This window comes from Tauraco erythrolophus, chromosome 2 (genome assembly GCF_009769465.1).
Source record: "Tauraco erythrolophus isolate bTauEry1 chromosome 2, bTauEry1.pri, whole genome shotgun sequence".
NCBI classification, from domain to species: domain Eukaryota; kingdom Metazoa; phylum Chordata; class Aves; order Musophagiformes; family Musophagidae; genus Tauraco; species Tauraco erythrolophus.
The window spans coordinates 114,988,098-115,001,795 of NC_141466.1; the positions used below are offsets into that span (position 1 = coordinate 114,988,098).

Consider the following 13,698-nt stretch of genomic DNA (forward strand, 5'->3'; position numbering starts at 1 on the left):
TCTCAGGAGCATGAGGCAGAGGGAATGAGCCCATATGAGAGGATGCTGGGCTGGGCAGACCTGTGCTTTTGTTATAAAGGTTGTGTCTAGCTCTGTTACAGATGTCATGTGTAAGCTTGGGCTGGTCACAGAGATACAATTTCCAAAAAGACCCTTACGTCCTCTTTGCAGATCCTTTGAAGTGTTCCCTTCAATATCTGTATCTCCATTTCCTGCCTGTAAGTGGAGCCACCTTTTACTTTTAAGTGCTCTTAAGTCAGTGATCTTGTGGTAGGATCCATACACAAGTGTACATCATGGACTTCTGGCTGACTTTCCATCACTATGGAAAATCAGCTATGGAAAGTCAGCCAGAAGTCCATGATGTACACTTTCTGATAAGGTGATGACGTAGTTCCCTGAGGCAGGTGTACATTTCCTTCCAGAATACCTTTAGAAACACAAAAGCCATTAGATACCAGGTTTAGATTGGAGAATGGCCTAAACTTTGGATGCAAAGCTGATGTAAAGTGTGTATGTGGGTGTTAGGATAGAAATCTTGTGGCTGTAGGTTTCTTCAAGAATTTTGTTACTTCCTACTTCTCACTAGACCTGAAGTGGTGGAACGTTTTCTAGCTCTTCTGCTCCCTGACCTGTCTGAGGAATGCAAGTTAAAGAAATGCTTGGATAGCAGAAATAATGGGAGTCAGATTGCATGGGGGAAGAGAAGGTCACCAAGGTACTTCGAGCATTTCAGATCAGTTGTCATGACCTGGGGGAGTAAATTCAAGAAAATTCCTGTGATATCTAAGCCAGCTTGCCTCGTTTCTGGGCTCGATCCTCAGTCCTGTTCATGTTCTGTTTAAAATTGGCTCCACCCTTTGAGGTTTGAAATCACTTCTACAGCAATGTTCTCCCCTTTGTGCCCTGAATGCAGACAGGGCAGAAATCGGAGAAGGTAAGCTGCAGCTTCTTGCAGTGAGAAGTCATTGCATTTCTCAGGGTCTCCACAGCAGCAAATCACCTTTTTCCTTTGTGTTGTTGAGTCCCCGCTCCGTTATCGCTGCAGATGCTTGTTTGCTCCCTGGGCTATGCATTTTACCCAGCTTTAATCTTGTTTCTTTCTGCATCCTGTAATGCATTTAAGAAACCTCAGGCTGAGTCTGTCAAGTACTTTACGTTGATGGCCACATATTTACTGTTGTGTGAGTGAAGCAACAGCATCAGCACCACCCTGAAGTCCCAAAGACTGCATTGACCAATATGAGCTCAGCCAAAAGTAATTACAGCTAATATGATCTTTGGCTTGTGTGATGGATCACAGGCGATAATATTTCCTTCTCAAGAAATCATATTAAAACAAAGAACTGTGTTCCTATAGCTGAGGAGACAACAGGAAAATAAAACACCCTCCCCAAGTCCCCAAGCCAGCTCAGCCTACACAGCAGGAAGTACCATCTGAAAGACAGGTACCACTTTGTTTACATGACAGTAAATCCTAAGAAGCTCCATTGTTTTCAAGGGTACGGGCCTCAATTTGCTCCTTTGTAACTGAGAACAACCTCTTACATGCACCTGCTGGGTTTGCCTCTGCTTGGAAATCCAGTTTCAACAGAAGCCATAGTCATCTCCACCTACCTCCCTGTACTTTCTGTTCTCAGGCCCTGTACCCAGTTATTTACTTCTTCAGCCTTGCCATTGCTTAGCGTGATTTGGCATGCCTCCAGGATATGTACACTGAAGGTTCAAAACACGTAACACAGCCATGCTGTGAAAGATCCTAAAGCTTCCAGAAATCTGTTAACCACTGTCATGTGTCACACATGGTGATGGTCATGATGAATGCACTGCATAGAGATTAAGACCCAAAATTGCTATGCTTAATGTGGTGGTGTTGCTCTCTCAAGTTTCTTGATGATGACCAGGACCAACACAGAAAAATTCCTATAGGTTTCAAGTCACGCAGTTACTCATAGCGCAAGGTGGCCAGTAGATAGATGATCACAGAGAGATGCAAATGCTTTCCTTTTCAATTAATTAGTGAGATGTTATTTGCTGAAATGCCAGCTTCTTGCTGAAAGGTTGTAGGTGAAACTTGATTCTAGACAAAGCCTGCAAAAAAGTTGTAAGAAAGCCTGCGTATAATAGAAGACTGAAGCAACTTCAGTGGAACTAGGATTTTTGATCGAAATGGTTAAGTCTGTACAAAAGGCTGTGCACTGCTTATTTTGATGTATGCCAAGCTTACTTTGGCTTCATTTTTAAGTTGGTTAGGTATTAGTTTAAGTAAAACTGAAAGCTGCTCAAACCATAGCATTTCTCTACAGAGAGTTTAACTACCAATTAAAAAGCCAATTTATATCAAACCAATGCAATTTCCTTTTATAGACAAGGCTAGAATATGGGAAATTCAGGCATATAAAGATACAGTGAGCAATAATGAGGAACTCTAGGTAAACAAATTACTATCATGGAAACTGGAGGAGACAAAATAGGATTCTCAGGAGGCAAAAGGAGATAACAAGACACAGAGCAATCAAGCTTTAATTAAAGATTCCTGGTGCTTCTGAATAGGCTGTAAATACCATGAGGGTAGCTTCCCTTTTGATGTTTCAGCTTCTCATCTGTCCCACTGACAACTTACTCATGTTAGGGCACACCGTACAAAAATGATGTGTTGTGAAATGTACAAAAAGCTTAGCCTTTTTTCCCCTCAAATCTGACATTGTTTTGTCTCACCTGATCTGCATATCCACCAGGCATTGTGTGACCGTGGTTTCTTGCAGGGAAATGGTCGTCAAATCATTTTCTCATCCAGACTGGATTACTGTTTTCCTTCAGCTCCAGTCTCTTCGCCACAACACTTAGTGGTTGCACAGATTTTGTCTTTTGCATCAGGGAGAGTCCTCTTATGAGTACTTACATGGCTGTTTCTCGGAAGAACTGAGTCACATTAGTTAATCAGATGAAGGAGCTGAAAGGAATAGCGGAGTGAGTATTAAGTAAAACAAAATTGCATTTGGTTGCTCTTCGCGTGCAATTATACTAACTGAACTGTTGGCATAATGCAATAAAGGTATCTGCAGAATTGTATTTTTGTATTAAGCATCAATTAACTCAGAAAATAACAGCTCAGTGCCCTCTTCCCAACAAAAGTAACATCCTGAACAGTGATAGAAAATGTTCAGAGACGGATGAGTGGACTCTCAGATTATGTAGGCATGAGTTTCTTTATTGCAGTGTTTACACTTGCTTTCTATGTAGGATTGAAAATAGCAAAGATGCAATGCTGAAAATCAACATACAACCAGATCCCAACATAGCAAAACTGGATTGGCATAACTGGTCTCGGAGTTAATCATACAATTTAAATAAGCATGGTGATTCACGCATTTTAGACCTAAATTTTAAAACTTCCCACTCTTAAGAATAGCAGTTTAGGTTGTGCAGAAACTGCTATGAATCTCAGGAAAGGTTTTGAAATAATTTTGCCACCTCCACCCAACTTGGTCTTTGTTATCTAACATGCATTCCTACTATCCTTTGTAATTGTGAACAAACAAATTCCAAGAAATTAGTAGCATGTCTCACTTGCCACCCTTTATGGAGGACTCTCGCTATCTCTTTAAGTGAAACATAAAAAATAGAAGAAACCAGTTTTCTTCATGCTGCTTTGTTAGTTTCTGTTTCTAGAAGGGAGCAAGAAACAAGCCATTCTCATTGCTGTTCAAAGTCAGCAATGCCCGTGCCCTGTTACACTGACTAGAGATAATTTCCTACGAGGGTGCCCTGACAGTGTTCCCTTTATATGGACACTTAAGAAGAATCTAAAGCATGAATCAAGCTTTGAGTATTTCTTTGAAATGATACTCAGGATCAATCTGGCATACATTTGTCATCACTGCAGATCCTCTGAAAAACATGTCCAAGTCTTCCATCGCCACCCTGATTTTGAAAATGGAAAGGCAGAGGGAGAAATAGTAGCTTCATAAATAGTTAAAAAGCCGACCTCCTCTTACTCTAGCCGTACCTGGGTAACTAGTTCTGGTATTGCTGGCATGATTCACTAATTCCTATGATCATTTTGTATCCCAGTAATATCGTTGTGTAGGCACATTTAACAGTTCAGGGACTGCGATCGTGAGCACAACCTATTTCTGCCATTTACCATCACCTTTCAAACCCCCAACCCACCTCATTAATCTCTGAGAAACTTAGTCTGGGAAAAGACAATAATCTTAAATTACTGCTCACAGAACACTGTTAAACAACAGAACCCAAAGCAAAATTGAAAGGTTTTTTCTTCCTTACATCACTGAACAGGTTTCTTAGATATGCTTGTAGTATATTTTGCACAGACCAACCCTGGAATTACTGGTAATGCATAACTGAGATTGCTCATGTCCGGAGTAAAAGATATATCCTTCCACACATACCATGGTGCCAATGGTGGCTAAATATTAGTCAAGATTAAGATGGGCAATTTCCTATAAGCCTCTGATTTCCCATATTGGCCAAGTATTGTAAGGGAGCTTGTGAATCTTTTTGCAACTAGATGAAGCAAGCGTTCTGCTTATTCATGGCATCTAGTTTGGTGACATCTGCCTTAGAGGAAGAAGGAAAATCAACTCCCTGAGGGACAACTAATAGAGTGAATTGTCTCCAGAAGTTTAGTCACTGGGGTTCTTACGCCCCTGAAGCATGGCACCTTATAGTCCTTGTTAATGTTTTTTTTTACTCTGTTGGAAGTAGGGGTAGCCTCTTGGCCTGAATAGAGGTTGTAGCAGCGAGTTCCACCAACTGCCTACATGTTGTTATAAAGCACTGATGCATTTCACTGGTATGTTGTTCTAGGTTCCAAAGTAAGCCAAGTAGCATAGTATTTGGTTGGTGATTTTCTCAAATCACAGTAAAGTTTTGGTTTGGAACAAGTTAAGCCTTGGTTCAAACAAGCTTAATTTAACAAATGCCAGTTAACACTTTTAGGCCCTTGAGGTGTAGCTAAAATACCTATGTCTGTTTTGTGATATGGAGTTTATGTGCTATATGTGCCAGTGAAATTGCTTTCCTTGTTAGAAGTACAAATATGCTCTAGTCTTTGCTCCAGTTTTCTTTTCATTGTTGCTGGTTGTTATTTGCGGCACTGCCTGCAGCAGTGCTGCCTTGGGCCACAAGTAGTATCAGAGCTTCAAATGAATTAGTCATTTTAAGGCTTGTGGGGTTTTATTCTTTTTGTTTTCCAAGAGCAGGACATCGCTCCCCTTTGCTGTGTCCAAAATCCAGTGCCTTAATTGCTGTGCGTTTTACATATCTAGCCGAGCTGTGCGAAAACCAGAATTTCTGCTGTGCAAAAGAAAATAAGCATGAGTGGCTGTGTGTGTAAATATATCAGTAATTTGGAAAGAAAATTGGGAAGAAGGAATCTTTATCTGTTTTAGTAGAGCCAAAATGGCATTTCTTGCAAAATATTCTTGCTAGGACCTTAGCAATGTGTTGGAGAGACTGCCAGGGAGCTTGAGGAGGGCAGGTGTGTGGGTGAACAGGCAGAAGACCAAATGTTTCCTCTGCCACATTTCTTGTGAAAGTGGGGATTCCGTCAAATGAACTGATGTATAAATTATTCACTGAAACATAGTACTCCGGTTCTGAATGTCAGTGTGATCTTCACTTCTTTTCTTTTCCCCCACCTTAAACAGGAATTTCCAGCTTTTAAACCTAGTTAGCGTCTTTCAACTGCCAATGACAGAATATGCAAGGACCCTACAGTTAACTACCTGTTTGTTTTCATCATGGGAGTGCTCAGCTGTTTCTGGAAATGGGGCATCTGTAACTTGTGCAAAGTTGGGCAGACTTCCAAAATATGCCAGTTGTTTGGGAAGATTTAGACTGGAGAGTCCTGCTTTTTTTTTCCATCCTGTGAGTGTGATTTGCCAACAATAGTTATCTTGCCGCACACTGCAGAAGGAAGGAGGAGGTATGCCATGCAGTATGCGACAGACCACAGTTGTGCACGGTGGAAAAAATCTGTGCTTCTCACCTAGCTGCTTAAGGATTTTCGATTCAGTGCTGCTGCTTTAGTCTTTGGAGATCAAAATAATGCTTCAAATTGAGTTACTGTAAACTGCTGTGGCATGCAGCAACCTGTAGAAATGCTCTCTCTGAGCTCACAAGGCATGCTGCAGTCATTTGTAGAATCAGGAGAAAATCAATACTTTACAGGGAGTGAATGGTTATTCCTACCTAGATAACCCACCACTTCTGTTTTTTTTTTAAGATGGACAGTACTCTGCTTTGTTACTGGGTTAGTGGTTTAAGATCTTGGGCTACTGTTACATCTGCAGGTTGAGAATTGGCTTTGTGAAACATTTAAAAGAGCAGAGGGAGGGAAGTGCAAGGTTTTTAGTCTGTATCCAGAATTGTAACTAAGACCCATCTGTCCCAATTATGCTGAAATGAGGGGAGACTTCTTCCCATGCCATATTCTGTCCCATTTAATTCAGCAACAAAGCTGTTACATGTTGGACTGGCTTTCAGTATCATGTGTGAAAGTGCACATTAACAGGAGGAGGACTGTTTGCAAGTCAGTGCAGCAATGATAAATAAGGAGATCATGCAACGCCTGGCTATAGGTCTACTCAAATCCTTGCTGGTTCAAATCAGGTGCAGTCTCCTCATGGACTTCACTTAGGCCAGGCTTCCTCCTGCAATGTTTTGGGCAAAGGTCACTACCCAGCTCTGCTACTTCTGAAACATGTCTTCTCCCATTCCTGTCTACCATCTACCTGAATAGAGCAAGTAAATATGTCTGCTAGCACTGACTGCAGCAGTGGCAAAACCTGGGAGGCTTTACATGTGATCTTGTATATACCACTGTCTCGATTGCAGCAGGACCGCTTTTGAAATCTAAGGCAGTACCTCCTGTGCTCAGTCATCTCCACGTTCCTTACATCACACTCCCTGGCATAACGTATCTGTGATTTTTCATTCCCTGTGCTCTCATGCTTTTAAAAGCCAGATTCTAAGAACTTAGATGCACATTCACTAATCTTAAATTACCAGCACTGTTTGCTTTTATCCTGACACTGCCTCTGCACTGGCAGTGACCCCCCTCTCATCTGTCCAAGAGACAGAAAATACGAAAGTTGGTCTGGTTGCTTCAGTTCGAAATCTGATGGCAAAATGTTTGCAGCAGGAGGACATTTTTCTTCTGTTCCATCAGGGCATTGGACTTTTAAGGAAACAGGCGACCATTGAAAAGCATTTTGGAGTAAGATGTAGTTCATTGATCCTCTGTCCCTGGAACCCAGTGGGAGTCAAGAGCTGCTGGTTACAGGTCCAGCTGTGCTGCGCGTTACATGTGGGATAGCCTAGAGATACTTTTGCTGAGGCCGGGTAAGGAGATACCGTAAGGAACGAGATTTATTTGAAGGGAGTAAATTAGAAACATACAGCTTAACCATAGCAGCAGTATGCACATGCTGTGGTCTGTCCCAGGTTTTATCACTTCCAGTTTTCCGTTTTGATTCTCCTATGTTTGGGGTTTATTGTCCCCTTGAAGGTCACCTGCTTCTACCTTTGGGAACGTTTGATGTTTCACCAGAGACATCCAAATGGCTTCTTATTTTTACAAACGAAGACACTTACCTGCCTGCTTTACTGAACATATGTTTCAGTGCAGGTGGCTTAGCCCACTGGGATATTGCAATGTTAAATCACTGTGATAGCTGACAGGATGAGTCTCTCTTCTTCCATTTGTGTGAGATTTTGCTTTGGTTTGGGGTTGGGTTTTTTTGCAAGAATAAACATAAGTAACTTCTGGTGCAAGACTGTTGATATCAGAGCTACTGAAGCGTTCTGCTTTAGGAACTTTTAGACCTTGCTTTCTTAGGTGCTTTTCCCCTCTTGAACTGTTGTTCTTGGGTTTTTGTGGGGTACAATGGAGGCAGAGAAGGAGAGGAGAATTCTTCCATTTGCTATCTACTAACTTTAAGACTTTATACTGGCACCCATTCCAGAAGGACTGGAGAAATAAGAAAAATAGGTATGTAAGTATCCATGCAAAACAAGTAACAGTAGCAAAATCTCTAGGGGACTCTTGCAGGGGAGTTTTGTGAAGGGGTGGCATAGTGGCATAGATTTTGCAGTAAGAAGGAAGAGGTTATTCTCTCAGCTGTACTTAGATTGAGAAGTTTACCTGAAGTAGTAGTTCTGCATTGCTTCTTGGAATAACCAAGACTGCATTACAAAGGCTTTTCAGAAATACCTGCCACTTTATTTCTTAAATTCCTGCCGAATTATTTGATTCATTTCATGCATTGAACTTTTTTATAAGAAGGAATTCAGCTCAACTTCAGAATTAGTTTGTGAAAAGGTAATTTAGACCCTGTTCCTGGCTAAATTAATGTATTTGATTGTATTTCTGGTGAGTGAACCCCTCCAGTAATAGTAATGGTAGATACTGCTGGCCTATCTCATCCAGACAGATGCAGACCATCATTTCTAGACCAGATCTGCTTAGACAATAGCTCTAAGTTCCAAGAAGCAGATCCAGCTAACACTCTGAGTTGATTAGTACCATCGCTGAAAGAGTCTGTTTGTGTTGTATTGCATTAGTGAAGCTGGGGGAAAAAGTGGTGCCCTTTGTCTTTAATGGCAGTAGAATTAACTAATAGAGTTTATTAGATTGTGTATATCAATGTGTTAATAAGTATGAAATCACGTAATGTGCACCAAAAATGCTTCATCCACTTATTTACCATCTAGATCTTAATTTTGATTACGTATGAAATATTTCCTGATATTCTAGCAAACATGTTAGAGTGGGTTTTACAAGAGCATTGTGGTCTTCCAACTGTGCTGGCCCTAATAATGAATCTTCAAGGAAAAGGACAGTATTTTCAGCACCATGTATTCAAATGAAAAATTAGATTTTCAAGGCACAAATTAGAAAAGTCTTGTTCTAGAAATCTGTTTGCACAGGGCTAGTACTTCCAGTTGATGAAAATGGCTGTAATAGACATGCATTGATTTACGCCCACAGATCTGGCCTAGAACATGCAGAGCTGAATACTTGTTTTACAGGCCTCGGTTAGGTGTTTTGCTTTCTGAAGCTTAACTTGAATCTCTTGTGAGCAAATAATTATTCAAAATACAATTAGTTTATTGTTATGTTTTAATGACTGAGATTATGTTGTATTTACAGGTTTTTATCTAATTAACAGCTACTTTCCCGTATGAAATAAATTCAATAATCAAATGTCTGTAGAAACTGAAAGGGCTGAAATGCACCAGTCTGATGTTATAAGCATGCACTTTAACAGTCCAAAGAGCAGAGCCCAAAAGTGGGTGGTCTGTGTTGCATTTTACTCTACGCTGTGATCTTTGCCTTTTGAGCCTTAGAAAAAGTAAAGCTATGTTCATAGTTGTGATAGCTTTCAGGACATGTAGATGAAAAGCTGTCAAATACTGAGATACACAGTGCTGTGAGTCTTTTAAAAGAATTCTGTTGAGTGTTTGTTCTGGCTAAAACCTCAGGGGCCAGGTTCTTCTCTTGGTCCAACAAGAGAGAGTGAATAAAGAGGAACAGCTACTTGATCTTTGGATGTTTGGATCATGCTTGGTATATGTCTTTATTTCAGATCACTGGTTATTCACAACCTGTGGTGCCAGTGGACCCTATGGCCCCACACAGAGCCAATGCAATGATGCCTACAGGAACTCCAACCTCAGTGTGATTGTAGGAGCTGAAGGGATTCTCCAAGGCATTCAGATCTGGAGAGTACCAGCAACCAACACGTACAGGTATGGGAGCTGTCTCTGATTGTCGTGATACATCTTTGCATTTGAAACTTATCCAAGCTGCAGATGCATGTGAGGCATATATGAAACATTATATTCAGAAGTTTGGCCAGATCTACTTGGGTTTTCTCCTTCATCCTGTGATTTCCAGCCTTTCCAGTCTTGGATTTGTTGACTGGAAGATGCGACTTTTTGGTGAAAGAGAGAAGAAAAGAGAGAGAAGCAACCATCTGAGGTAGACAAATCTTTAGCCTAAATGGTTACAGGTTGGGAGAGCTCTATAAGTAGCTGAAAACAAGTGTTTTGACCTCCCCAGGCCAAGGGGAATACATATCCCATATGCCATCCATTGAATTCTGGGATCAGAGTGAGTTTTTCCCACTCTTCAACTGGTATAGGAGACACAATCATCTGTCAGCATTTCTTATGGGACAGCTTGCATCAAGCTCTGCTCAGCATCTTGATTTTTTTGAATCTAAGCATGGTAAGTTGAGCCCGTAAGCCTGGCTCACCACTGTAGAATTGATTTTGGAAGCCAGCCACCTAAATGTTAGGCTCTGTGATACTGAGGGTTCTAATACTTAAATCCCTCTGTGGAGTTATTTTCAAAGGGAGATGATCAGATACGGTTCAATGCTACTTAATCAGATTTTTACCAAACGTTTTTTTCTTTTTGCTCTTGCTGAGGAAAGAAGTACAATCAAAGTTTAGTTCACTGTATCTAAATGGTAACATCAAGCCATTACATGCATCAGTTTGTAAGCAGAGCTGTCTATTTGAATCAATGACTGTCTAGTGGTGTTTTTTTTATGCAACATTCACTCTTGAAACCAATGATGATATCATGGATTTCAAAGCAGAATGTTCCACTGAAAGCTTTGAACAAATTTCAGGTAAAACTTACTGGCACCTTTTTTTTTTTTTTTATTGAGAAAGAATATTAATATTGAGGATAGATTTCAGTCTCTAACAGAAGCCTACTGCAAAGCAGTCTTGAGAAACTGGCTAGGCTAGGCTAGGCGCAAGTTCTGCCTGAGTGGCTATTACCACAAGGATTGATGGTAATGAAAAAAGCATTAATGATATTTTACTCAGCTATCAAAAATGAGTTGCCCGAGGTGAATAGAATTTTTCAGGATCGACATTCAGTAAATATGGTTATAAAGTATAGCTCAAAAGAGAAGAGGCAATAAACTTACAACATTGTCATTTCTTTAATATCGCAGCCCAAGAAGAGCCAGAGTTCCAGTGCAACCGTGGACTGATTTTTGCTACACTATACAAACCACACGTCCTGCAGGGTGGACCTGTCTATTTAAGTCCTATAAATGACCTAACAGACTTTTAGGTTCTGTGTAGATAATAGATGACTAATGTCATTGGTAACCTATATATAAATGGATGACATTCTCTCCTGCACCTCTTAAGGCTGTAGTAGAGAATTCACAGCCTGGGGAAAGGAGGCAGCAATTGTGGACTTAAATTAAGTTGACGTCTTCCTGATTCTGGGCTGCTGAAGGGGCAGCAAAGTACCCCAGTATAGCATAGCCCTAGGAAAATGTCAAGTTGCAATATCAATTCTAGGGCTTCCCGGAATCTGGACCCACTGCTTGTATTTAGCTCTCCCCTGCAGGCCTGCTGCACTGTGGATCCTGTAAGTTAGCCTGATAGCCATCTTTAATATACCTGAACCAGAGAAAAAATTCTCCAGCTGGCTGTTGGGTTCTTAAGAAAGCCGTTGTGATGCCATATCAGTGCATTTCACACTATGTAACGTAGAGCAGTGAGTTACATTCCTGATAACTGCATTAAAAGGATATAGATTGTGTGAACATGACGCAGAATATGCATTACTAAAATGCAAAGACAGAAAGCTCAACGTTGCACAAAACTCTACTAGCACAAGCTAACCACGCCCATAAAACCCCACCATCTGTGAAGGTCTGGATAGGCTGCTACACACTGTAGACGGCTTCATTCGAAGACTGGAGTCCTACATGCTCCAATGCTGATATGGACAAAATCGTCTGATTCGCTGCCACAGGACTGCACATTGTATAACAATAAAGTTAGGTGATACAGAGGAATGTTTTTCTTTTCAGATTTCTGTCTAAGCATTCAGAAGGTCTTGTCATCCCATATCTAGGCCTGTGATCAAGTATGAGAGAAGTGAACCCTAATAAATTACAGGTTACCATCCATTACCCGAATACTTTCCATTTGTAAAGCAAGACTCCTTGGTCCATTTTGCTGAGTGCCTCATTTGTTGTCACTTCCACTGTCCTCTCTTTTTTCTGGTCCCTTGTTGTAAGGTAGCACAAGAACATGGCACAGTGGAATGCAAAAAGGTGTCCTTCTAAGTTGGCCAGTCTAGGCACTGAATTTTCTCATATTCTAGAGAGAATAAACTAGCTTGTATTTCCCATGACCTGTCTACCTGGAGGTGGATTTTTTTTTCTCCAGCCCTGGTTGCACAGCCGGTGTGCTCTGCTCATCCTGATCCTTCCTGTAGACACAGTTTTGTTTTTCAGTTCCTACAAGAATCAAAGTAAAAGAAAAGGAGGAAGACAGTGGAAGGTATTCTGCGATCTGGTTATAGCTAGTCAGAGTGGTCTGAATCTTTCTTCAGGGCCAATATGGTTAAATGGATTCCTCCTGTAAAATAAAGTTGTACCTAAAGAAAGGGATCTTGTGAGAACTTGAAGTCAAGATAACCCATCTGTTTAAATAGTGACACCTGTTTTGAATAGAGAGTGACCGTCACCTGAATCTACTGGCTTTTACTTGTCTGCAGCCTTTGAATGAGGTCAAAATGGATTCTCTTGAACTTCCTGACATCATTGCATGTATGTAAAACCTGTTCATACACAGAAAAATATGGCCCCTAATTGCAGCTGATTAGCCCTGCCAGCTTGCTGTGCCTGATAGTGCACCTCATTAGCCATTACAAAATTCTACAGCAAATCAACTCAGTTTTCAGATTCATGCAGCATCTGTTCAGGGTAGCCTAGTGCTGTCCCCATCACTTTTCCTGCTGGCTCCAGTGCAGCCTTACTGAGGAATGATTGCTTTGGTTATCAGCAGTGGCATGAACATAATCGTGTCACACTGAGAGGATCTAATGTGCTTTATGAGGCACCTGATGCTCCATAGTTGCTTTGACATCAGAACTGCTCTATGCTGGCTGGCTCAGAGCAGTATCACAAGGTGAGTTCCTCATGCTAATCATTAAGGCAAGTTGTGGGCTGAAAGTGAGCTGGCTGCCCAACTTGTTCAGGGTGCTCATGCATGATGGGCACTGCTGGTTCGTTCTGCTTGTAGCCTGTTTGCATGCAGGATTGTGCTGGGCAAAGACCAACCAGGTGCTAGAGGAAAGGAGGAGTAAAGCGGAGTGGCTATGCTGTAATTGGTAAGAAGACAAGAGGAAATTTTGTGTTCTCAGCCCTGCAGTCCCTGTTTACATGCCTCCAGGTTGAATTTTGCTCTCGTGGAAATAGCTGCAAAGCTACTAGTGTCATTGGAGAATCACCTGCTTTTTTCAGGTCTAAATTGAGCTTGCTGTACCACCACTCACTTGCTCAGAAAGTTGAGTAGCTCTGTCTTTTGTTGCAGCAGAGATGTGTGTTTTATCATGATTTTTATAAAGTGCTTTGAAATCCTTTGATAAAAACTGCATCAAGTGTTTAAATTGTTTATGGACTTAGAAAGGGAGAGGGGCGACCAATACAGCGGTACAGCCAAATCTTTGGGTACATCAAGAACAGCAAGGACCTCTGAATATTGACTGCTTGAAGTAAAAGTCCCAGAGCCTTAATTGAGACTGCAGTAGCCTGTATATGCAACTTAACCACTCCTGGCTGGAGAGAGCGAGACATTCGTGATGACTGTGTGTTTAGCCAGGAGGATTTTGCCTGCCTTGTT

The 13,698-nt window shown here is 41.2% G+C and overlaps 1 protein-coding gene across 1 annotated transcript in view; it reads left to right on the forward strand.

Moving 5' to 3' along the window:
* ALK (ALK receptor tyrosine kinase) overlaps positions 1–13,698 on the forward strand; it is a 332,439-nt gene that overhangs the window by 288,739 nt on the left and 30,002 nt on the right. The window contains exon 12 of the mRNA XM_086629993.1: positions 9,618–9,780. Coding sequence (XP_086486119.1) covers positions 9,618–9,780 — 163 coding nt within the window. The remainder of the gene's footprint in view (positions 1–9,617; positions 9,781–13,698) is intronic.